Source organism: Nuphar pumila, chromosome 14, assembly GCF_984573655.1.
Source record: "Nuphar pumila chromosome 14, dmNupPumi1.hap1.1, whole genome shotgun sequence".
Lineage (NCBI taxonomy): Eukaryota > Viridiplantae > Streptophyta > Magnoliopsida > Nymphaeales > Nymphaeaceae > Nuphar > Nuphar pumila.
In genome coordinates, this window is record NC_143262.1 from 21,248,838 (window position 1) to 21,275,158 (window position 26,321).

Here is a 26,321-nt window from a genome sequence, read left to right on the forward strand (position 1 = left end):
AGAATAGAGGGCAAAATTTTAAGATGGGGCGGGGGTCAAGACCTTGTCCCCTGCTCCCGCCCTACCTATATCTCTCTCTCTCTCTCTCTCTCTCTATATATATATATATATATATATATATATGAATGTTTGTGAAATTGCCATTTATTTATCTAGCCTTTAACTAAATGAGTTACATGTCATTAACTTACTAATAATTGCCTTTTTTATCTGATCAACACCAACATTTTATTTTTGTCATTTGGTTTGTTATGTTTTATGAATAAAACTTATATTTATTAGTATATGTGTTTATGCTTTGCCAAGATACATGTAATAAGTACCTTTAAAATGTTTTAAAATAACATGTTTATGATTCAGATTATTTTACTTTCAATCCTGGTAAAAGAATTTGATGTCCAATTGTTTTACCATTTCAGTTGTCTTGTAAGGCCGATGGTCTAGTAGAGATAATAAAACTAATTTTGGAAAAACAAAACAAAAGTGTCGTCTGCCCAACCCCTGCTTGCTGATTTAAAAAAAACAAACAAACAAAACGCTAAATCTTGGACTTCAAAAACATAAATTCTCATAAAATAAATTTTTCTCTCAAAAAATAATAATTTTCGAAAAATGATTTTATACAAAAGTAAAGTTTTTATTTCAAAACAAAATTTGTTCAAGAAATCATCTTCCGTATCACGTGGGAGCAAACAAGAAAGGCCGCTAATAAATTTCCGACTCTGTGCGTGGCTCGGTGCTTGGCAACCGATCGCCAACTCAAACTTCCAAAACCACCAGTCGCGCCCCTTGCTACAGGTGACCACTTATTCTTTCTGATGTTTGCATCTTCCTCACCTGTCAATCCAGTAATTAACGGGTTGATGCTCCAAGGCAACGATTGCCAACAGTCTACGATGGCCAGATTAGGTGGGTTCCTCACGGGAAAGGCCTACAATCCCCCAAGTTGGGCCACTCATCTCAATCCCGTTCCTTCCCACATCTATTCTCTTGGGCATGTAAGAATTTACTCGCACTCCCTCCCCCGTTTAGTTTCTCAACCTCCCCATCTATTTTTCTTTTCATTTTCATCCTGCCCATCTCTTGATAGGCAGAGAATGGTCTTGCTACTTGAGTCTCACTAATGAAAAACCAATGTTCGTTTAATAATTTTCCTTTGCTCTTCGTTAACTGTTTCAATGAGATGTTTTTTTTTTCATTTGGGTGTTGTGCCAGTTTCCCACACCAATCCATAAATGGAACCTTCCTGGATTACCAGAGGACACTGAAGTGTGGATTAAGGTAATCATTTGGGTAGTGTTACTCGAGAACATAATTGTGAAGTGTGTGGGTTTTCTTTGTTGATAATATGGAGTTACACAGCGAGACGATCTCTCGGGGATGCAATTGAGTGGCAACAAAGTCAGGAAGCTGGAGTTTTTGTTGGCTGATGCAAAGGAGAAAGGCGCAGACTGCGTGGTGACCATTGGTGGCATCCAAAGCAATCACTGCCGGGCTACCGCCGTCGCTGCTAGATACCTGGGCCTTGATTCCTACCTGATATTGCGCACTTCCAAGGTCATTTAGCTTTTCCCTGTCACATATGTATGAGCATTCTCCATTTTCTGATTGACATTGTTGTGCGTAAGTTGCATCTTTAGTTTTCTTCTTCATTCTAGTGTGGTAGCTAACCCTGCTTTTATATTTAAATTGGTCTATTGAAGAACCTTGTTAGTGTTTTTCCTCTCCAACCTTGTATATGACACTGATTCTGACGATACATTCTCGTTTATAATTCAGGTTCTAGTGGAGGAAGATCCTGGTTTGACTGGAAACCTTCTTGTCGAGCGGTTGGTGGGGGCTCATGTTGACCTTGTCTCTAAGGAAGAGTATGCTAAAACAGGAAGCGTGGTTTGTAACCTCTTAATATTCTCAATTGCTTTTTTTTTTCGAATCAATTTTGTTTGAATTCACACATGTAGTGATGGATTTCATAGGGCCCTGGTAAATCTGAGACATTGACCCTATCTATATACTTTCATGCATAATGTCCCGCATTGTATGTTCAATGAGCTTATCGAATTTGGAGAATGCAGTCGATGTGTCCTTTTTTCACTCCAGTCATCTAGAAAAGAGAAAGCTGAAAGGAAAATTTCAAGTTATATAGACCTAATTTTTTTTGTTAATAGAACATGGATTTATAAAGGTTCTAGTGGTTAATTCTCTTTTCCTCAATTATGGCAGCGTATGTAGCAATATTTCTTGGGGCATTGAAGTTAGTGATCAAATTAAATTGTCACAGCAAAAATATGCATGCGATATCCTGTGAAAGTTTAAAATGTATAACTATAAGCCTGTAGTTCTCATTGAAAAAACTGTAAGCCTATAGATACACTAGTCATGATGAATAAGAAATTTTATGAGATTGAAGGAGCACTTTATAGTGACCCAAAAAGAATATAGGAGGATGTCAGTGGCATTGCTGTGCTTAACTTTGACGAGGCCATACATGTCAAATGTGGTCAACTAAGTGCGTTAGTTTATACATTCTCCCATTGTTGCACATATAGAGGTGATAAAGCATATAATGAGGTATGTCAAAGGAACCTCAAATCATGGTTTAGTATGTCTCGAGAGAGAACCTGAGACAGTTATATAATTGGATTCTCTAATGTTGGATTGGGGAGGGGACATCATCAAAGGTCGGTCTCTAGTTTTTGCATGTACCTTGACGAACATTTGGTGTCTTGGAAAAGTAAAAAAAAAAGGAGTGTTGCAAGTGTAATGAAAAAGGGCGGAAGCACCAATAGAGCAAATGTCACTCTTTAAGAGTGACCACTAGAGCCAAGAACACAAACACCGAATGTGCACACACAAAAACTCTCAAATATGGAAATGACTTAAAGTCATAAGTTGAACATTAATGAAGAAAGGAAGAGAGGGGTATAAAACCCATACATGAGAAGGAGAACACCTCCTCTATTTATAGAGGAGGGAGGCACTAAAGAAGAGACTACAAGGGGGGCTCCCTTGTAGTCGTTGGGAGCTCCAACGGTCAGAAATCTGACCGTTGGGGCCCCAACGACTACAAGAGTGGGGCCCCTTGTGGTCATCCTAAAGAAAGAAAATAAAAAACAAAAAAGAAAAAAGTGAAAAAAGAAAAAGGAAAAAGATAAAAAATAAAAAGTAAAAAGGTACATTGGCAAAATTACAAGAATACCCCTATCGGATATTTCAATAGAATATGTATATATATATATACATATATGTATACATATACTTATATATATACAGATGTATATATATAAGTATATGTATATATATATATATATATATATATATATATATATATATATATATATATATATATATATATATTTTAACATGCCCCCTCAAGCTTTACGGGGAGAAGACCGAAAGTTTGCTAAGAAGAAACATGAATCGTGGAGTTGGGAGCGCCTTGGTGAAGAAGTCAGCTAGTTGATGCTCTGAAGTAACATATGGTAATGAGATAGTCCCTCTGAGGTATTCATCTCGAACATAGTGGCAGTCCATTTCAATATGCTTGGTCCGCTCATGAAAGGTGTGATTACTAGCAATGTAAATTGCACTTTTGTTGTCACAGCAGAGCTTGGTGGGAGTGGAAATGGGGACGCCCATGTCAGCAAGGAGACTTCTGAGCCATACGATTTCCATAGTTGTCATTGCCATGGCCCGATATTCAGCTTCAGTGGATGACAGTGAAACCTTCTGCTGCTTCTTGCATCTCCACGAAATTAGAGATTCACCTAAAAAAATACAAAGACCCGTTATTGAGATATGATCATTGGGATTTCCTCCCCAGTCAGCATCAGTAAAAGCAATTAAGTCAAGAGAGGAGGAAGAGGATAAGAAGAGTCCCTTTGATATAGTATTTTTGATATATCTGACAATTCTTAATACGACTGCCATATGAACCGAAGTAGGTGCATGCTGAAACTGGCTTACTGCATGAACCGCATGGGCTATGTCTGGATGTGTGATGGATAGATAGGTGAGAGATCCGATTAATTGACGGTAGGGAGTTGGATCCTCAAGAAGAACACCATCTTCAAGTCTCAGTTTTGCATTAATGACTTCGGGAGTCTCGACTTTCTTTTCATCAGATATTCCTGATTTGGCACAAATTTCTGCAGCTAATTTCATCTGAGATAGGATGTATCCTCGCGGGGAATAAGCCACTTCAATCCCTAAAAAATATCTCAAATAACCAAGGTCAGACATATCAAAAGTTTCTTTTAACATGGACTTTACATCATTTACTCCCTTTCTGTCATTCCCAGTAATGATCATATCATCAACATACAGCAGAAGCATAATAATGGAGTCACCTGCCCTTTTAACAAAGAGAGCAGTGTCAGTATAACAAGAAGAAAATCCTAAATTTATTAATACGTTACTAAACCTATCATACCAAGCTTTAGGTGCTTGCTTAAGACCATATAAAGCCTTTTTTAATTTCAAATTTTTTTCATTTAAATCCATACCTGGAGGAGGTTCCATATACACTTCTTCATTTAAATTACCATTCAAAAAGGCATTTTTGACATCAAGTTGAAAAATTGGCCGTTTTTTAACTACGGCTATAGCAATAAGGGCTCGAACACTCGTCATTCGAGCAACGGGGGCAAAGGTTTTATCATAATCTACCCCATACTCTTGGGCATATCCCTTGGCTACCAACCTAGCCTTATATCTTTCCAATGAACCATCACTCTTAGTTTTTACTTTAAACACCCACCTACATCCAATGGGTTTCTTGCCATTGGGAGGATCAATGATTTCCCAAGTTTGAGCCTTTTTAAGAGCATTAAGTTGAAGTTGCATAGCTTCATTCCAATGAGCATATTGCTTAGCATCATTGTAATGAGATGGTTCATGATAAGAGTGAAGAGCAAGTAGGCATGCCCGAAAGTTAGGCGAAAAAGAATCATAAGAAACAAATCTATTTGGCATTTTAGGAATCCGATTTGATCTTCTTTGAGAAGTCTCTTCGATGGACTCATTTTGGGAAAATTTTTCAAGGGCACAAGGAGGATTCCTTTCATTCCTTCTAGAGTAGACTTGAATTTGTCTTGAAACATTTTCTTCTAAGTTTTGATCATCGCTTCGATGTTCAACAAGATCTTCACTAAGGGATTCATTAAGATCAATATGATCATCTATGATGTTTTCTTTAGGCAATAAGTCAAATAAGAATGAATAATCAATATTTTCATTCGGTTGGTGCGAAAAACCACTTTCCTCTTCAAGGAATGTGACATCTTTAGAGATATAAAGCTTGTTTTTAAGTATGTCAAAACATCGATATCCTTTTTGTTTTTCGCCATATCCTAAAAAAATACATTCAATAGCCCTAGGGGAAAGTTTATCATTTTTGTGAGTTAAAACAAAACATTTACATCCAAAAATTCTTAGTCTTTTATAATCGGGAGACATATTGTAAAGTTTTTCAAATGGAGAAATATTTTTCAAGGAGGACGAAGGGGTTCTATTGATAAGATATGTAGAGGTTAGAACCGCTTCGTCCCAAAAGGATTTTGGAATGTGTCTTGAGATTAACAACGTTCTTGTGGTCTCTATTATGTGCCTATGCTTTCTTTCCGCAAGTCCGTTTTGTTGCGGAGTGTTGGGGCAAGAACGTTGGTGGAAAATCCCATTTTCTTTCAAATAGTTCTGAAAATCATTGGACATATATTCGCCTCCCGAATCGGATCTAAGAATAGATTTCCCAAAAATTGGTTTTTGACCATGGCGTGAAATTCTTTAAAGAAGGAGAAAACTTCGGATTTGCGACTTAGGAAGTAAATCCACGTGAATCGAGTAAAATCATCAATAAATACCACATAATACGAAAAACCTCCTTTAGACAAAATAGGGGAAGGTCCCCACACATAGGAATGAATAAGTTCAAATGGCCGAGTAGTAAAGTAACTTCTTTGTGGAAATGGAATAGCTTTAGATTTCCCAAAAATGCAATCTTTACAAGTCATGTGATTGTCTTTACAAGTATTGTTCAAAAACGGAAAAAGAGACATTTTTATAAAATTTGGATGGCCAAGTCTCTCATGCTATATTCCAATACTTTTGTCTTTTACAAGATTGCACAACGGCTTAGATGGAAGAGTCAAAAAATCCATAAAGTAGAGGTCACCCCTTCTATGGCCTTGCCCAATCAGCTTCCCTGACTGGAGATCCTGCACGGTACAATCCTTAGGTGAGAAAGAGACTTGGCATCCATGATCGGTGATTTGAGATACGGAAAAAAGATTTAAATTTATTTTAGGAACGATTCTTACTTTAGGAACAAATTTTTTTTTAAAATCAAGTGATCCAATACTTTCAATGCTTAGTGATGTACCATCGGCCGTTGACACACAAGAAGATATAGGTTCGGAAAAAATATTTGAAAGAGAATTTTTATGAGATGTCATATGAAAAGAAGCACCGGAGTCTAGTATCCACATACCTGGAGGTGATGAAGAGTAGGCAATGGCGGCCCCGGATGTTGAAGGAGAAGTCTTGAGAAGATGTTGAAGAACTTCGGAGATGTGATTTAGAGTTTCTTTGATATCTCCTTCTTTGGTACATTCTTCCTTCTTTGGAGATGTTTCCCCAACCGCGGCAACCTTTCCTTTGAGTTTTGGACAAACCGGTCTAATGTGACCCGGTTCATTACAATAATGGCATATTATTCCCCTTCTAGGCCCATTATTATTTTTGTTAAAATGGGGAGGTCTATACGCTTTAACATTTGATCCGGGCCTAGTAACGGCCAAAACTTCATCACCCTTGATGCTTAAGCCAAGTCGAGTTTCTTCTTGACATATCTCGGCAAGGGCATCTTCAATAGGTAAGGCTTTGCTTCTATGGAGAAGAGATGCCCTTGTTCAAACTTCGGGCGAAGACCATGAAGAAATTGAAAGAAATGTTCTTTCTCAATTTGTTCCCTTCTTAATTCAATATCTTCCGGAGCCACCCACTTAGGCTCAAGAAGAGCAAGTTCATCCCAAAGGGGAGTTAAAGAGCTAAAATAGTCCCGGACACTCATGTCCATTTGTTTGGTTGAACGGATTTTTTCTTGACAAAAAAATTGTCGAGCAAGATCCTTTTGGGTATACATACCCTTAAGGAAAAACCAAGCCTCATTGGCCCTTCTAAATTTGGCTATATTAGCACAATTTTTGAGGTCAACATTGTTCATAAACCATGCCAAGATTTTGGCATGGTTACTTTCCCAATCCTCAATTTTGGATTGATGATCATTAATGGCTTTGATGCGGTCATCGCCATCTAAAGCCTTTTCAACTTCATTTTCGATCTTGGTGAGAACAAGAGAGGGTTCGGGAGTAGTTCCCATAACAAAACCCCAAAGTTTCTTACCTCTAAGATGATTTTCCATCGCGGAGGCCCACATGAGATAGTTGGACCCATTTAGCTTAAAAGAAAGCTCCACTTTAGAGTCACGTTCCATCGGTACCAACAAGTCCTTCCTTTCTTCAAAATAAATGAGTCACGCGTTCCAAAGAAAAGGCCAATCACCAACCGAGCTCTGATACCATGTAATGAAAAAGGGCGGAAGCACCAATAGAGCAAATGTCACTCTTTAAGAGTGACCACTAGAGCCAAGAACACAAACACCGAATGTGCACACACAAAAACTCTCAAATATGGAAATGACTTAAAGTCATAAGTTGAACATTAATGAAGAAAGGAAGAGAGGGGTATAAAACCCATACATGAGAAGGAGAACACCTCCTCTATTTATAGAGGAGGGAGGCACTAAAGAAGAGACTACAAGGGGGCTCCAACGGTCAGAAATCTGACCGTTGGGGCCCCAACGATTACAAGAGTGGGGCCCCTTGTGGTCATCCTAAAGAAAGAAAATAAAAAACAAAAAAGAAAAAAGTGAAAAAAGAAAAAGGAAAAAGATAAAAAATAAAAAGTAAAAAGGTACATTGGCAGAATTACAAGAATACCCCTATCGGGTATTTCAATAGAATATGTATATATATACATATATGTATACATATACTTATATATATACGGATGTATATATATAAGTATATGTATATATATATATATTTTAACAGCAAGTTATAATAAAAAGTGAAATATAGAGCTTTAGACGGTGTGTTTGTCGAAATTTAGACTTAATGGAAGTCTTTGAATGTCTTCAAGTTGACATTATAAACATCCATGATTTAGTGACAACAAGACTGCCATAGCTCCTACTTCCTCTCTGATTTTACATAATCATTCCAAGCAATTTTTAGCTCAACATATTTTTTCAGATTGCTATCATTTCATTCATGAGAGGACTGAGTTAGCAGAAGTGGGTCTAAAGTTCTTTGACATTGAACATCAAAATTGCTGACGTATTCACGAAAGTGTTGTCAAAGGCATGATACAATAGTTTAAAGGATAAGTTATACATGTTTAAACATTACATTTAACTTGAGGGCATGTTAGGACTTAGGACGTCTACTATGGAATAACTTTCTAGTTTCTTTTGTGTACCATTAACTAATGCCCTGTTGTAGTTTGTTTATATCTTAATACTGCATTGCACTGCCTACATTAGGACTTCATATTATAAAATAGAAAGCCCAAGGGTTTGAGGAACATTAGGGTCTAAGGCTGAGTTGCTTCTATTGCTAACTATCCTTTTTCTTCTTTGCTCTGGTTTGTTTCTATTATTCTATTTATGAATATATATTCTGAAAAGTGACTAGAGGTGCGAATGGATCAGGTTTTGGTTGGACTTCCAATGAGAAACTGGCATTTATTCGGCTGCTTTGAATTATTTTTGGATTTGGATTGGGCTCAGACCAATATTTTATGTCATCTAAGTTCGGATTTGGATAAGATATTCTGTTTGTATTTTTCACATGCAAAAAACTAGGTTTCCAGCCTTCTTTTATAGGATCTCACTATTATCATACCACATTCAACCCTACTTTATCGGATTCCACTTCGATCTGTGTCCGGGTTCAGATCTATTGCATACAGTCTGGAACATTGTCTTTCCTTGGTGCTCCTTCAGTATAGCTCCTATTCACAGAAGGCTGTTTTCTTCCATCATGTATACGATGCACGTATAAGTGTAGTAGTGCTACCTAATATGCAATGGATATTCAGAAAGTAGAACACTTAGGGCATGTTTGCAATGCCCTGTGATTATTGGATCCTGTGATTGTAAATCTGAATCACAATTCTCAGGGTTAGTGAAACATGAAAAAGTATAAGTTGTGATTGTGATTGCCAGCTGTGATTGTTTTTGCCTTGAATCTTGTGAAAGTTGGTCACAAGATTGACCTTGTGACCAACAATCACAACTTCTACTCTCTCATCTTCTACTTTCTCAAGCTTCTACTTTCTTACCTGTGACCAAAACAATCATGCCCTTAATGGAATGGAGTTGTGATTTTTTCTATCTTGTTTTCCAAAACCTTCTCTTTCAGAATTCTAATAGCTGTCAATGTGAGTTATTATTATTAACTTTTTCTTTTTGTTATGTGTTTGTTTCAGACTCTTGGGAATTTGCTAAAAGAGAAACTCCTAAATGAAGGTAGAAAGCCATATGTCATTCCTGTTGGTGGATCAAATTCATTGGGAACATGGTAAGTCCTGAAGCTTCTTTATCTCTTTCCATGGCTTTTACATATTGCTTAAAACACCTATTTATACATGGTTACTTCCCTTCTTGAATGTCTTGTCAAAGCTTTTCAAAATTTGGCTGTCTTGGCAGTCTCACTTGTGATGCTTGTGTAATGGTCATGCCCTAATGCTTTTAATGCTGTAATCTAATTCTCGTTTTCTTTTGAAGATTATTTTCTCTGACCTTGTGATTTCACCATGATTGAACTATCAAGATGTAATGAATTTGTTTGTTTTACATAATAGTGTCTTAATTATCTGCCTTGCCTCACTGTTTTTAGTTATGTTTTACATCTTAAATTTTGAAATTCCCTTTCAAATCCCAAAATGTTAACCAGTTTATTCTGGCTCAAGTACATGCCAAGCATATGAGTTTCCTTATTTCACCAAACAACAAACCATTCTTGCCATTTTCCAGGGGCTATATTGAAGCAGTTAGAGAGATAGAGCAGCAGGTGCAACTGGAATTTCATGCTACTGGTTTCAGTGACATTGTTGTTGCCTGTGGCAGGTTAGTATCTCTCTATTCCACCTTACAAGATCTTTTTTTCTTCAGAACATTCAATTTACAAAATCTCATTTCTGCTGCTTATTATGACTTAAAATTTTGAGGTCTGAGAATCTGACCTGGCATTGCTATAGTTGATAATACTGGTTTACCAAGCTCTTGGCAGGTTGTCTCTTATCATCATAGATGTGCTTCTAGAAGAGGATTGAGTGGTTTCAGTCTATGGCAACTCACGCAATTCCATAATCCTATTCATCGAAATGGGATACAAGAGATGATAGATAAAAAGGACTAGATACTTCAACTATACTTTTTATATGAATATAATTATGATGCATCTTTTAGGGTTAGCTGCAGTTATACCCTTATTCATTGAGGCACGTGATAGAGATAATTGAAAACTGCTTATGAAGAATGGACTGCACAACTTTATTGATCAATCTGGACAAAAGCATGAGTGGCTAACAGCAGCTAACATCTTTGATAGCATCCCTCAAACTGCATATCTATGGCATAACATGGGGAGCTGGCTCTTTGTCCATCTGTAGCGGTCATCTGTGAATGGTTCTTAGATATAATGGCAACAATTTTCTTCGTAATTTCAATAAAATTCACTGCCAATCTCCATCTTCAGCTATTGTGCCACTGAAACAGTAATCTGTCTGCATGTGTATGCTCCAATTATGTATAGCTGGAACTTCCATTTTTGAAATAGAGTGTGGTGGGCTTAGTGTCAAGATTGCTGCTAGGAAGGAAAGCAGAACCAGGAAGCAATAAGGAAAGCAGAACCAGGAAGTAAGGACAATAAAAGTCCACATGAAGTGGGAAGCAGAAAGTAAACCAGAAAGCCAAAAGCATTTGTGAAGCACAGTTTTTAAACATAGAAGAAAGCACACTTCTATAAAATTTTACAACGCCGAATGACAAATGCGATAAGAAGCACACTTCCCATGTGCTTACCTTAGTGCTTTAAAACACACTCCCAAGGGTGTTGGGTGATTTTGAACACGAGCCAATGAACATTTATTATTTAGCCACACTGACTGAATCTTTGTGCTGTTTCTGAATTCAATGTTGAAACATTCCTTTATTTTCCTACTAAATCAAATGAGATTGACAACTCATGAACTCACAGAACCAAGTGTTATTTTTGTGCTAACATATGCAGCTTAGTCCATGTTGAAGGGCAGATCATGTATTTCAACTGTTCTCAACATCCCCTTGGTATAGAGGAACTGTTAGTGGAGCTTCTGTTGATGTATCTAAGTACTTTGTTGGCTTGAGGATCTCTTATCTTCTATTATGCATGTCTTGACTCAATTTATGGCACATCTCATATTGCAGCCTTGCTAAGCATTGGGATTAAAGCCCTGTAATAAAGCTTCAATAGTCTTGCATACCAGCAACCCTCTTCCACTTATATCTGTTAAATTGTATATATATATATATATAATATATATATTTGGGGACAAGTCAAACTGATTTGACTTGATCCCAATGGCTAGAATATGTATATATATATATATATATATATATATATATATATATATATATATGTACAATTTAACAATATCTTCATACCTGCATTAGAATTTCAGTTCCTCTAGACGAGTCAGTTTCTGATATGGCAGCCAAATTTTGTACTCGTGGATCTTCATGCTCCCTGATTCTGCACATTGCATTTGTAGATGATATATGAAGATCACCTTGGACTAATTCTTCTAGCTGTTTGTTATGGACTGTATTGCTATTTATTTTTAACTATTAATTGTCTCATCGAATTTGCCTTGGTTCTTCGGAACCAGTAAATTAACAAGGGAAGCAATGTATCTGTTCTGTATCATGTATGGACATTTGACACTATTAATCCTTTGTCAATTCAAGACATTTTTTTTCATATTCAAAGAGATGCAAGTTGGCTTGAGCTTTCTGACCAGGGTCTGACATCAAATTTTAATTGATGCCAATCTTGTATACATTAGTAGGAACAAAACTTTGCTTATTTCTGGCTGGGTTTGGTCTTCATCTCATGTAACGATAACTGCTGATCACCTTCTTTTCCATTCTTTAAAGAGAAAATGAGTTGGGTGTGCCTGGGTGTTTGTGGCAGTTTATGAAAATGAAGGGGGTCAACTGGAAAAGCAGAAGGATTGGGGGTAGGGGATTGTTGTTTGATGGATTGTGAGAACATAGAGGTATCTGAGCCAATAAGGTGGGGGCGTATGGAAAAAAATACCCTTAACACAAACATTATTAATATAGTGATATCTTCTGCCTACTGTGAATGATATACTGAGATAACTTATTTGATTTTATAATTGCAACTTTTAGTGGAGGAACTATTGCTGGCTTGGCCTTAGGCTCATGGTTAAGCACACTAAAGGCAACAGTAAGGCATTTCTTCAACTACATGAATGCTGTTTTTCATTTATTATTATTTTTTTTCATGTTTTCTTTTTCTATTTCGACTTACTGATAATTCTGCCTTAACAGGTTCATGCATTCTCTGTTTGTGATGATCCTGGTTACTTTTATGATTATGTTCAAGGCCTACTTGATGGACTACATGCTGGCGTTGATTCACATGATTTAGTTAACATTAAAGATGTGAGAGTTTCTAATGCATATTAGATCTTTCAGCACAATATTGTTTGATTTTTCTTGTATATTTTCTATTTTGCCTGTGCAATGCATGTATTGTATCTTGCTTCTTTTCTCTTAAAAATTTCCTGGCAAATCAGATTATAAGTATTTTAGGTAACTGTTCCTCATCAAGACATTTTAAATTGGTCTGGATCATCGAAGTATTTAGTCCTTCTTACTCAAGTTATTGGAAGGTTGTTGATTTATGTTGCATGGATGACTCCATCTATTTTCTTGTAATATACTTGTTTGTGTAGATAAGTTTGTTTTGGACCAATGATTGGAAACACCTCTGAACCCTTGCATTGACATCTTTGTGTTTTCCCAAGAATCTCACACTCCTTACTGATGTTTTTCTTCTTGGAGTAGGCTTGAGCCGCTTGAGCTATAGCTTTCCATCCTTGGCCATGTGTATACATGAAATAACCCATGATGCAAACAATGTCTTCGCACAAAATGAGTCTCATGCCTGTTGGAGGCCAATATGTTTCCTAAATCCCGATGACATGCAATTCTCCAACAAGTGTCTATGTTCCAAAAGAATCCTAAGCAAAAATCTTAAATTGGTCTCAAGTGCTAGAAACCAACACGAGTACTAAAACACCTATTCTTTTGATTTTAATGCAAATTTGAGCCTCAAATTGAGGCTTCTAAAATCTTCACTTAAAAGACACTTTTTTACGGTTTACATCTCAGATTTAAAATGTGAAAAAATGACCAAATTTAAAATCGGAACATAGAGATATGCCTTCAAGAATCTAACCTGCCAAGTAGCTTCAGGCTCTTTTGATTTCCGAGGCAATCTACTTTGAACTGCATATTTTCAGCCTTTTCCCTCAAAAGACGATTGAGAGTTTAAGGTCTTAACTTCCAAATGAGACCAAAACTACTGAACTTGAATGTCAGGTGCTGAGATATGTCTCCTGAAAAGTAACATGAGATAATGTCAAGCCACCAACAAGCAGCTGATTTTGACTTTCAATGCAATTTGCCATCCTAAATAAATGACACATTCATCCTCAAAATACAATTTCAAAATTCAGTGTCTTGGCCAAGGTTGTAAAAAGTGTATCATAGCCCATATCGGTCAGACCCAAAATAAGATGCATATTGTATCATATCGTAAAAAATCATAAATTTTTTAATAAAAAATCCCAAAAAATCAGAAAAAATCAAGAAAATCAGTGAATTGCACAAGATACAACCATAGAATCACATATCAAGCATTTATGATAAGTCATCATTAAAAATCAAATAATAAAGATAATAATGCATGCATATCTTACAAGAACATAAGTTTTACATAACCAACTTTTCCCAAAATATAAATAAAAGCAAATGTATATGATTTCAGTCATCATCATCATCATTATCTTCCACTTCTGCTTCTTCTCCTCCTTTTTCATCATCCACATTCACATCCTCCCCCATATATGTAGGCATCATCTACCTCCTGTGCTCCTTCCATGTTGAGCCACTGGATGTCCTTTTTATTTAAAACACTTAGTTCATCTTGAAACCATGCATCCAACACATCAAAATGTTTTAGACTCATGAGATCAAATTGCTCCTTATGCCTCCTTGATGATACCTTCTCAAATTGCCTAAAAAGATGACATGAAAAAATTAAAATTATTTTGGTTTTGTATGACATAAAAAAAACATTAAATAAACACATGAAAATGATAAATAAACTTGATAATTTTATATGCTTTTGCCTTAGATGCAAGTTGTAGCGAACGTAGACGAGGTCATTGAGCCTTTTATACTTCAATCTATTTCTTCTTTTTGTATGGATTTGCTCAAAGACGCTTCAGTTTCTTTCACATCCACTTGCACTGCATGTTTGACTAAGAATGCGAATGACATCTGCCATGACTTGAAAATAAAACAAATTTGTCGCATTAAAAGGAATGCATGCATTATAAAACCATCTCCCAACTACGACATTCACTTGCTCAACTAAATATTGTTCTACATTTGTTCGAAGAAAATGCTTAGCCAATTTTGGGGTCATAGTAGTGCGAATGTCGGGTTGCGACCTAGGGGTAGTCTTGAGAGGGAAAAAACTCCTAATAGAGCTTTCAACTCTATTTCCTCTAGAGGAGCTGTCTCCTCCTCTTCTCTTTCTACTTGTACCACTACTGCTAGCACCAACCGCACATTTTCCCTTCGCTGCGAAGCTTCCTTCTTCTGCCCCTATGTTAGGGGCTATAGGATCAGAAATACGAAGCTCATCATCTACATCATAAATATCATCTCATGGTTGCATATACCCCATTTCTGCTTCATTTATCTCTTTCTCTTGCTTTTTTTCTCTTAAAGTGGTAAGCAATTGGTGGCATTGCCATTAGTTGATTCTAGAGGCTAAGAGTAACTAACTCTATCTGACAACCAAACAAAACAACTGAATAAGACAAGCACCCGTAACAATGCTCGTAAAACATACAATTACCATAATATGGCTCAGTCCATCAGCAAGTAATTAAATTAATCGTAAGGCATAAACCATTACATCATAAGCCATTCATAAGCAATCATACGACAACAGTTATATCATAATATGTAAGCAACTTATAAGACAAGCGGCCACATCAATCCTAATTGCCACCAGTTCGTAGATTACTAGTTGTATGCAATCACATCAATTATAAGAGATGCAAGCCAACAAGTGCTACGCTACAATAAGCACCAAACAATTTGACCAAGAGATAAAGCAAGTCACATGCTAATATGTAGCAACTGGCATAATGCTATTATTATAAGCATTTAACTAGTATGAGAAGCTCCTTATTACTCTACAAAGAACTGCGTAAGCAATTTAACCAACTAGAGTAATGCCTTGACAAACGTGCACAGCTCAACGAGTAGCATACTGAACTACCGAGCAAGCAAGCGATCGACCAGTGTGAACAGACTTTATGTTTCGATATTACTGGCCCGCGGATACGCGCAGGCAAAACGTAGAAACAACTGAGACTAGTTCGAACGTCTGTTATTCTATGTATTTTCAATAACCCGAATAGCTAGTTGAGTCCGCTCCTAAAGGGTCGGCTTTAGCCGAGAGAGGATTCCCCAAAAGAGGTTGTGCCATAGATGCATCCAACTTCTGCAGAAGTGTTGAGCTAACTAATGTAGCCCCTTTCCCCTAACTCCAATGACTGGGGAGGCCAGATCGTTGCCCGTAGGGTGGTTGTTAACAACCTGTCCATTGGAGTTTGTACCGCTCTGTCCTCTCCCTTGACAGACACATAAAAGCGAATAAGTATGTTAGGGGTTGCTTAACTAACGACCCATTCTATGCTGTGGTCTTTAAACCACTCGAGCATCTTGCTTGTGAAGGCGAATGTGAGGCAATTTATGTGATTACAACATTTTGCATTTAGCGTTGTTCGAGGTCGCACGACCGTCTCATCCGATCATCGCAATACTAGACGTGTCATGCACGACTATAAGTACTCTAGGATGAAGGGGGTATAGCTCCTCAATAGAAGCCTCAACAGGAGTGTTTCACAAAGATATAAAGTTTATCAACTTTACTTTATCTTTTGAAACATCAGTACCTTGTGCCAACATTATGCATGTGATTATCTCGAATCACATCCGCTATCGGGGTATCTATATGTCTCGCATGACTCGATACCGGCCTCGATAGATGGGATACGAGTTTATCAACAGAACACCCGCTAAGAAGTTCGCTCGAACCCCCAATTCGGGATCACCCGAGATAAGCCAAGAAGGCGAGCAAAACCAGCCAGTCACATCCTTCCAAATGCTTCGATTTGGAGCAGTCTTTGATGCTTTTACGCAGCTCCCTAAAATCTCAAGTCGACTCTGCAGGACTGCGCACACGAAGAGCCAGGATCCTTGCGAGGTATCCCTCTCCTTAGACGAAAGTGTATCGCCAGCTCCCGACTGAACTCTTGTCGCAAGAGGGAGAGTGGTAAATGCCCCTTGCATCCTCCACGAGGATGCCTTTAAGGCATACGCAAAGAGCAAAAACCTGCATGTCATCTGCAATAGCAAGGCAGAAACAACACATATGCAAAAGCAAGAGCCCGGCGCAAAGCGCAACGACAAAGTAAAGACTGTAAGCAGGAGTGCAACGTAGAACCTTTATGCGATACGCGATGGCAAGTAAAGTCTGTAAGCAGGAGTGCAACGCAAAACCTTTGCGCGATGCGCGACGGCAAAGTAAAGGACAAGGATCGTGAAACTGCATCCTTGAGTTAAATGCATACTCATATAAATATATATGCATATATATTTATTTAATTGTCCTTTTTAGTTAATTGAACTCAATTCAATTGTCCAAGTCTTTTGTGCAATCTTCCCCCTACCTTTGAGAGTTGCAAGCTTGCTGGCGTCTGCGAGTGTAAGCGATGGACGACTCAGGTCGCGGAGCGCGAGCAGGATCCGTCGCTCGAGCTGCAAAAGTAACAATCTTAGCAAGCTAATACCAAAAATAGAAGGTCAGGGGTACTGTCGTCGTCCTGACATGAAGAAAACAGAGGCAGGGGCATCGTGTCCCTACACACCTGCTATCCGCGCAAGAAGCAAAGGCAGGGGCTGCGAGCCCCTACTAACCTGCTGTCAGCAACCAACGAAGAGGCAGGGGGTTGCACCTCTGCCCTCAAAAAGCGAGGGCGGGCAGGGTTGCGCCCCTGCCTGACAAAGTAGAAGAGAGGCAAGGTCAAAGCCCCTGCCTGTCAACAACGAACAGAGGCAGGGGGCTTCGCCCCTGCCTAACAAACATGCTAAGAGGGAGGCAGGGGGCCTTGCCCTTGCCTGTCGAAATACGAATAGGCAGGGGGCGAAGCCCCCGCCTGATGCCAGGGAAAAGCGAGGCGAGGGAGCTTGCCCCCGCCTGCCGAAAAACAGCGAAGGCAGGGGATCACCCCTTCCTAATGAGAGAAGAGGCACAAGGAGGGTTCCCCCCCTCCCCTGCCGTAACAGGGAGCAGGGAGGGGCCTCGACCCCTCCCTTGCTGTAACAACGAGCTGGGAGGGGGCTCGACCCCCTCTCCTGTCAAAACAAAGAGCAGGGAGGGAGCTCAGCCCCTCCCCTACCGTAACAGAGAGCAAGGAGGGGGCTCAGCCCCTCCCCTTCCTAATAGGGAGTAGGGAGGAGGGGCTCGACCCCTCCCCTGACGTAACAAAAGCAGGGAGGGGTCGTGCCCCTCCCCTGCCGAACAGAGGGAACAGAGAAGAGGGGGGCGAACCCCTCCTCTGCCGTAATAGGAGGCAAGGAGGAGAGCTCGGACCCTCCCCTGCCATGACAGAGGGAACAAAGAGGAGGGGAGGCGAGCCCCTCCTCTGCGGTAACAAGAAGCAGGGAGGAGGGCTCGGCCCCTCCCCTGTCGTAACAGGCCAATCGGTAGGGGCTTTTGCCCCTGTCAGTCGACGAAGGGAGAAGAAAAGGAAAAGGGGGAAAAAGTAGGAGGTGGCGTACCTGGAAGTCATCGACGGCAGCAGCGACGACGTCGGAGGGAGCTCGCAGGTGGCGGCAGGTTGACCAGGGTCTCCAGCGAGAGAGAGTGTGCAAAGATGAGTCGGGGGGAAGAAGGGAAGAGAGATGGGCGTCGGGAGAGAGACGGTGAGGGGGGGTTTCGTGTTTGAACCCCCCCTGCCTTGCTGTCTATCGAAGACCCGAGGGAGAGAGGCGGTCGGGGGGGGGGGGGACCGCAGAGACTGAGAGACGAGAGGGGGAAGGAGGTTTCGATAACCTCCCCCCTTCATCGTTGCGTGCTTTTTAAAAGCACGCATCCGACTTAGTTACCCGGGTCGGATCCGGGTCCGGATCTGGCACGGATCCAAACATTTTTTTTGTCGGGTTATTACAGTTGAATAACCATACAATTCTCCATCAATAACATTTACCTGCGGGTATATTGGAACAAGAGTTAATAAAGGTTTGCAGTCACACATACCTGTTTTATGCAAGAGATCCATAGTATACTTATACTGAGTTAAGATTAACTCATCCCTCCTTTTATCAACCTCTACTCCCAAGAAGTATTTTAAGTGATCAAGATCTTTTATCTTAAAATGTTTACTCAACACTTCCTTTATTTCCTGAATATGTTCATCTGAGTTTCATGTAATAATGATATCATCCACATATATAAGCAAAATAGTCATGTACCCTTTACCTTTGTGGATAAACAATGCATGATCAAGGAAAGATCTCTCGAAGCCATGTTTCTGTATTTTCAAAGAGAAACTCTCAAACCACGAACGAGAGGCTTGATTTAATGAATGATCAAGGGAAGATCTCTTGAAGTTATGATTTTGTATTTCCAAAGAGAAACTCTCGAACTATGAACAAGAGGCTTGCTTTAGCCTATATATTGCCCTTTTAAGTTTACAAACATATTTAGTTGGATCATGTTCACTATATCCTTGTGGTTGTTCTATGTAAACTTCTTCATTTAGGTCTCTATGTAAAAATACATTCCTAACATCAAGTTGGTTCAAGGCCCAACCATGATCAATTATTAGAGACAGAATGATTCGTATTGTTCTCATTTTATCCACAGGACTAAAAGTCTCATCATAACTCATACCATATTCTTAAGTAAATCCTTTTGCAACTAACTGAGACTTATGTGTTTCAATGGCCCCATCTAGTTTATACTTAATCTTATAAACCCACTTTGATCCTGTCACATTCTTATCTGGAGGCCTTCTAACCACTTCCCATGTTTGGCATTCATGTAACATTGTCATTTCATCATTCATGGCTTCAATCAATTTCTTATTCTGAATGGCTTGGGAATAAGAAATTGGTTCTTCTTGTTTTTATACCTACATAAGAAAAGCCTACTAATCAGTGTTGAAACTTTCATAACTTACCCATCTGTCAACGGGATGTTTGACCCTGTTTGATCTCCTGAACTTCGGTTGTGTTATGTTTTTATCACTTTGACTGCTCGTATTTACATGACCACCCACGTTTTCGGGTTGTTGTCTCATCTCACTAGTGGCTACACTATGTTGCCCAAGCTCAATACTAGCTACCCTTTTATTTCTTTAGTGTATACATGTCCTTTGTATCTCTCACCCATAGTTACATCTTTTTCAAAAGAAAATGAGTCTTTCCTTTGCTGCCCATGGTTTTCTAGAACCCCTTCTTGTGGTGAGGTAGTGTTATTAGGTACTGAAAAGAATTCTTCATTTAGCCATGGCTGATAATATTCAATGTTCTTTTCCTTTGTTGTCTGAACATATTCTATTGTAACATCACCCTCAAAGGAATTCTCATCAAACACCATCTCTAAAAATGTGAATACATTTATTTTTGACATCATAGCACCTGAATCCTTTATAATCATTAGCATAACTAGCAAATTTGCAAACATGAACTCTAGGGTTAAACTTATTTCTCTGGGACTTATCTAATGTGAACATAGCAAATACACCCATAAACTCGAAAAGAATCATAGTCGGGATGCTTTTCAAATAGTACATAATAGGATGACTTATAATTCAAAATTTTCATGGGCAACATATTTATGACATGAACAATTGAATGAAAGGCCTCTGTCGAAAGACTCAAAGATGTTTTTCCGCCATATAACATCGTTAGTGCACTTTCAATAATATGATGATGCTTTCTTTCAGCAAGCCCATTTTGTTCAGGGATCTAAGGGCAAGACACTCTTCTATTAATTCCATTATTTTCAAGATAGGTGATAAATTCCTTAGAAGAGTACTCGTCTCCACCATCACACTGGAAATTCAAAATAGGTATAGAAAACTGATTTTTGACCACATATGGAATTTTGTGAATATATTAAACACTTCATGTTTGTGCTTCATAAAATATATCCACGTATAACAAGAAAAGCTATCAACGAATGAATCATAGTAGCGACTACCAGAAGAAGAAGCTTAGAAGCTTTGGGTGTTGGTCCCCATACACCATAATGTACAATTTCAAAAGGTTTCGAAGCTCTTTTATTCCAGGAATTAAAAAGTACATGACTTTGAGATTTGATAACTTGCGCAAATGACACTAGCAGACTCACATTCTAGACTGGACGCAGGAATAAGTTTACTAGAAACAAGTCATTCAATAAAACTATGACTACAATTAGTAAGACGACTATGCCAAATATAGGCTTTATTTAAAACAAAATAACTAAATAAAGTTGATGGAATTGATGACTCTAAACTAGGCTTCAAAACAAAATCAACGAATTTGGATGTAGGGTCTTCTTTGAAGATGTACATGTTTCCCGATCTTTTTCCTTCAACAAATATCCTCTTTGTGCGAAGATCATTGACACAAATAGAAGATAGAATAAATATAACACACGAGTTGGTATTATCAACATGTTTAGAAACAGAAATAACATTCTTCTTGATGTTGGGAACAAATAAGATATTAGAGAGAATTAGAGGACTAGAATTGGACAAAGGAATAAATACATTTCTAGTGTGATGAGGTGACAAGTCCCATCTCCAATAACAACACTATATTTACCATAATAAGGAAATAACATTAGGAATTTACCCACGTCACCTCTAATGTGATTAGCAGCCCCACAATCAAGATACCACACACCTTGCTCATTCTACTTTAAATTGAGCCCTGAAAGGCAGCAAGCAACAAATGTTTATATATTGAAAGTTGTCCTTTACCACTACTATGTCCGCTGGTCTGACCTTGAAATTGACTCTTGTCTTGATTCTTGTTTTGAGTTCCCCCTTGGTTATATCTAGGGTCATCCTTGAACCAAAAATTTTCTTTAACATGTCCTGGTTTCTTGCATATGAAGCAAGAAGGAATGGGAAATCATCCTTGTGATGTAGTATTAGGAGGGATGTTTAGAGTGGAAAGTATACCTCAGCCTCCCTGATTGCCTCAACGACCACGTCCCCTACCTCTAAAATATTCACCTCTTCCACGACCTCATGATAGATTAGTGACAAAAATTTCCCGAGCATCATTAGGGGCATTAGCATCAACAGTAATATTCATCTCATAATGCAATAACTTAGCTCTTAAATTCTCAAAAGTAGGAAGTAACTCTGAATACTGCAAGGTAGTAGATATTGAAAGTCTGCATAATATAGAGATGTGTAAAGTAACTTTTAGGCTACTATGTACATACCCTATAAAGGAGGGATATACTAGTCTTTTATCTCTTTTTCTTTTTTTGATGTCTTAAGAGGGTCGATTGTTTAGTTGTAAGTGAACATTATTCACGATATGCAATAGATATGAACTTCTGAATTTTAAGGAAGTTCTTAACCAGATTCAAGAAATCCGTTGAATCTGATCAAGTGTCATGGTTTTGGTTGGGAGGATACCATCATTCAGGTTGTTTTTTATGTAGAAGGGTGAGAAAATTGTTTGGGTGAACATTTTTGGCATTTGGAGTGAGATTAAACATGATTTGGAGAGGGTTCTAGCAGGCGGTAGCTCAATTTCGAGTTATATTGGGCACGAGCCTCATTATGTTGCTCAGTTTGGGTAGTATTCCTCCTGGTTCAGCATTGGTAATGTATCTTCTCATGTTTTGATAATATCTTTGGGTTTGAGTCACATTTTTTTTTGTTGGTTTGCATCACGTTTTGAGTGATTGACTGCTTGTGTGGGTTATACTTTGTTGGGGCTTTTACTTGGTACAACATATTGTTACTTGTTTTGTTGTGATTGTTAGATTGTGCAATACTTTGCATGTGTGGGACAATAGCTTGTTTTTTGTCTATCGTGACTAGGTATTGGTGTGCTAAGCAAAGTCTTACATCGGGTTTTGAACTCCATCTGAAACCCCTGAGTTCTTTTGAGTTTTTGGGCATCTAAAAAAGGCGGTAACTATTTTGTTTAGTTCTTCTTTGATATTGATTGATTGTGGTTACATGATACAACAAAATATTGTGTTAGTTGGGGTTCCAGTTGTGGATCGTGTTACCTTGGTTGGTTTTTGCGTTTCTTTGGTAAACCTCGATATCATTCGTTAAGCTTTTGGGTATCGTGAGGCTTGTTTGTGAATGGTTCTTCACAGTGTTGCTTTATCTTGGGTACCTTCTTATTGCAATAGTAGTACAGATTGCACCTAGATAGTTCGTTTGTTGTGCATTGTGTGTTTGTACAACTTTCTGTTTGGCATTGCAGTTGGGGGTTGGTGAGTTATAGAGAAGGATAATATCATTGTTGTATCCAGGCAGATAGGTGAAAGGGGTGGTAGTAGGATTGGAGGATGAGGGGAGATGGGATTTGGTGGTAGAGGTGACGTTCATATGAAGAATTATTGTTCCATTCTCAAGAAAAAGAAAGGTGGTGCATATGCAGCCTCTACTGAGAATGAGGGTGTCATGCCCAAGGAGGAACAGTCAGGTGGTTCTTCATCAGTTGATGGTGAAGTGATGAGTAGTGGGCAACTTCATAGATTAAAGCATGTTCAACAGGAAATTCAGCATCAGATTCAACAATTGCAGCTTCTTTTCAGTCAATCGTTGGCCTTTCTTCCTCTGCCACTCCTGCCTCATCCTTTGGTATTGTTTCTTAGGTATCTCAAGTTCATCCTCTAGTTGGCTAATAGTCTTCAGGGCTTCATGCCATATGACACATCATGAGTTTGTCTTAGCTAATTGTCGTCCCTGTAGTGGCATCTTTCGCACTGCAGATGGTTTTCCTATATTTGTCTCCAAAGTAGGTTCTATTATGACTCTTATCCTGGTAGTAAATTCAATCTTTCTCAAGTTTATCATATTCCATCTCTTGCTATAAACCTTATTTCGATTAGTCAAATTACCAAACTTAATTGTAATGTCATCTTCTCTTTTGTTGGTTGTATTTGAACGTGTTCTTTTGAATTCCCTAAACTCCCTAAATCTAAAGCAGGATGATGAAGGAATTTGGTATGTTGATTTCGGAACAGCTAGTCACATCACTGGAGATGCAGGTAAACTTTCTAGTCCTATTAGATATTCTGGAAAGGGCAGTGTTGTCACGAGAGACGGTGTCAAATATCTCATCACTTATGTTGGAAATGTCTTTGTTCTCTCTTCTGAGTCTAAGTTTATTAAACTTTTTGATGTTCTTTGTGCACCCAATATCAAGAAAAAACTGGTGTTTGTTTCTAAACTTGTTGATGATACTAATTCCTGCATTGTTTTCACTCCTTCTGTGTATGTGAAGGATCTTCACATGAAGACAACATAGGCTGAAAGGGAGCGACATGGGAACATGTATATCTTCAAGAAAAATCCATTGCAAAAGTGTTCATCTTCATCATCAATTTCGACTCCTGAGAAGTCTCTTGCTTTCACCGTCAGTTTTGTCAATAATGTCAATCTTTGGCATAGTCAATTGGGTCATTGTAGTCACAAATTTATTAAAAATCTTGTCTCTTACAAGTTGATTCCAGAGACAAGTTTGAGTCATGGTTTAAATAAGACATTGTGTTACAGTTAGCAAGTTTGTATAACTCATGTAATTCTTTTTCATTCCATAAATGAAAGAGCTTCAAAACCTTTTGAGAATGTGCACTCGTTGTATTTGTTTATGACTATTCTCGTTATTCGTGGATATTTTTTATGAAACAAAAGTCCAAAGTTTTTGATATATTTCGCAAGTTTCATGCCTATGTCAAAAATCAATTTCCTCAACTATTCTTAATTTTGTGATGGAGGTGGGGAGTATGCCTCCAACGATTTCATTGAAATTCATATTGGCCAACTGTTACTAACAATAATGATATTTATTTAAAATTTTAAACAACTAGCTGCAGCATACTAGTTGCCCCACTCTTCTGATAGAGTAAATGAGCCAAGCCTGGGTGTGCCCACGCTCGGTATATCAAAGAATTCATACTTAATAGGGATGATAAGCTCAATCATGCTTGGTATACATTTTGTATAATATGTTTTTATAATGTGAATTCAAGAATTTTCCTATAATATATTTTTTATATATTTATTTATACTTATAATAAGTATCTCTTTTGTTTTGTTTCTTTTATCATGCTTGGTTCACTTGATCAACATGTAAGTTCAGAATTCACATAAAGCAAAGTCACTTCAAGAGATCAAGGAGAGAATGGAAGTCTGCAAGATCAAACACCATAATGAAGCCATAAGACAACTTGTGGAGGCAGAACATGTTTTTCATTGACTTTGAAATTGAAAACAATAAATCAATAATCCATATATATCCAACAGTAAAAGAATAATAAAAGTGATCCAGTCAATCTGATTAGGATTCAAGCAATCGTCAAAATGACTTAAAAGTTAAAACCTATAAGAATGATAAAAAAATACTGCATTAACCCTTATTCCTAAAAAAGACGACCAAATAAACTCAGTTAAAACACAAAATGTGAAATGTTTCTCAACCAATATACTGTTCATTCACAAGACTCAAATAAGAATATAAATGATCATCATATTGATAACACAAAAGATAAAGACCATCATGTTATTGCAACAGGAAAATGAAACAAATAGTCTCTAACAATCCCCTGTTCCCTAAATGTACTTTCTAGAGAGAATGAAGGAATCAAACCTCTACTCACGAGCTGAACCTCACACCACACAGGTCAGACACCAGCCCTATATCACTCGAAAACTCTTCATCAACGCAAAATATGGGCCCACCATTTGGGGGAAACAATTTGGATGGGTCGAAACAGGTCTAAACTCATTAACTGACCTTATTTCCCAACCTTAACACCCTCTGAGTAGCCACACAAATCTCAGATTTCCAGAAAGTGAACCAAAATAAAATTAAGTTAGGCAATGATGTCCCAAACCCTAGGTAGAGAATCGGATCTCCAAGGACCAAAACTTTCAGAAAATAAAAATGATAAGCTTTCCATTTTCAAAAGATCAAGGTTACGATGACAAGGCAACGGTAAGCTATAAGCAACCCAATAAATAATGATAAACATAGATAGAATAAATTGTTTCCAACAACATGCACATGAATAAGCAATTCTGCAGAACCGACAAAGAGTGTAAAACATGTCACAGGGATACTCTAACTTAATCCCATATCATATCCCATGTGGTAAACGGGTCTCGTGTCAAGCTGAAAGCTTGGAATCCCTCTACCTCGTGGGGCTTAAGAGATGGTTAGGGTCTGCGATTGCCTAACCCTAGCTTGCCTTAAAAAAAACAAAAGAAAAAAAAACTCTGAAGAGTCTGAGCGAGAGTCGCCTTGCAGTCGTGCGATGAGCGTGAGAGAAGAGATGGAGAGAGTGAGAGGAGAGCGTACCTGAACATAAGGGGGGAAGGGGAAAAATCAGAGTCGTGGGAGATGGAGAGAAGAGATGAGAGAAGAGATGAGAGAAGAGATGGAGGGAAAATGGATACGCGTGCCTGAATATCCCCATCGTCAATCGGTTGCGGTCGTCGGACGTCGAAAAAGGTCGCCGGAAGTTCTGAAGGTCGTCGGTCGGTGGCCAAAATCCTGAGAGAGAGAGGAAGAGAGAGACTCGGAAGAGGCGTGAAAAAGGGCAAAATAGTAATAAAGGTAACTT

At 38.4% G+C, this 26,321-nt stretch overlaps 1 protein-coding gene across 3 annotated transcripts in view; it reads left to right on the plus strand.

The window, feature by feature from the left end:
• Positions 1-669: 669 nt before the first annotated feature.
• Positions 670-26,321, plus strand: part of D-CDES (D-cysteine desulfhydrase) — a 76,391-nt gene continuing 50,739 nt past the window's right edge. The window contains exons 1-9 of one of the 3 annotated variants that reach the window (XM_089988117.1): positions 670-798; positions 874-998; positions 1,216-1,281; positions 1,363-1,557; positions 1,780-1,890; positions 9,550-9,641; positions 10,097-10,189; positions 12,518-12,575; positions 12,680-12,793. In XM_089988117.1, coding sequence (XP_089844243.1) covers positions 897-998; positions 1,216-1,281; positions 1,363-1,557; positions 1,780-1,890; positions 9,550-9,641; positions 10,097-10,189; positions 12,518-12,575; positions 12,680-12,793 — 831 coding nt within the window. In that variant the 5' untranslated portion in view covers positions 670-798; positions 874-896. Of the gene's footprint in view, positions 999-1,215; positions 1,282-1,362; positions 1,558-1,779; positions 1,891-9,549; positions 9,642-10,096; positions 10,190-12,517; positions 12,576-12,679; positions 12,794-26,321 lie in introns of all 3 variants that reach the window. The other 2 variants (XM_089988118.1, XM_089988116.1) reach the window with 2 other exon arrangements.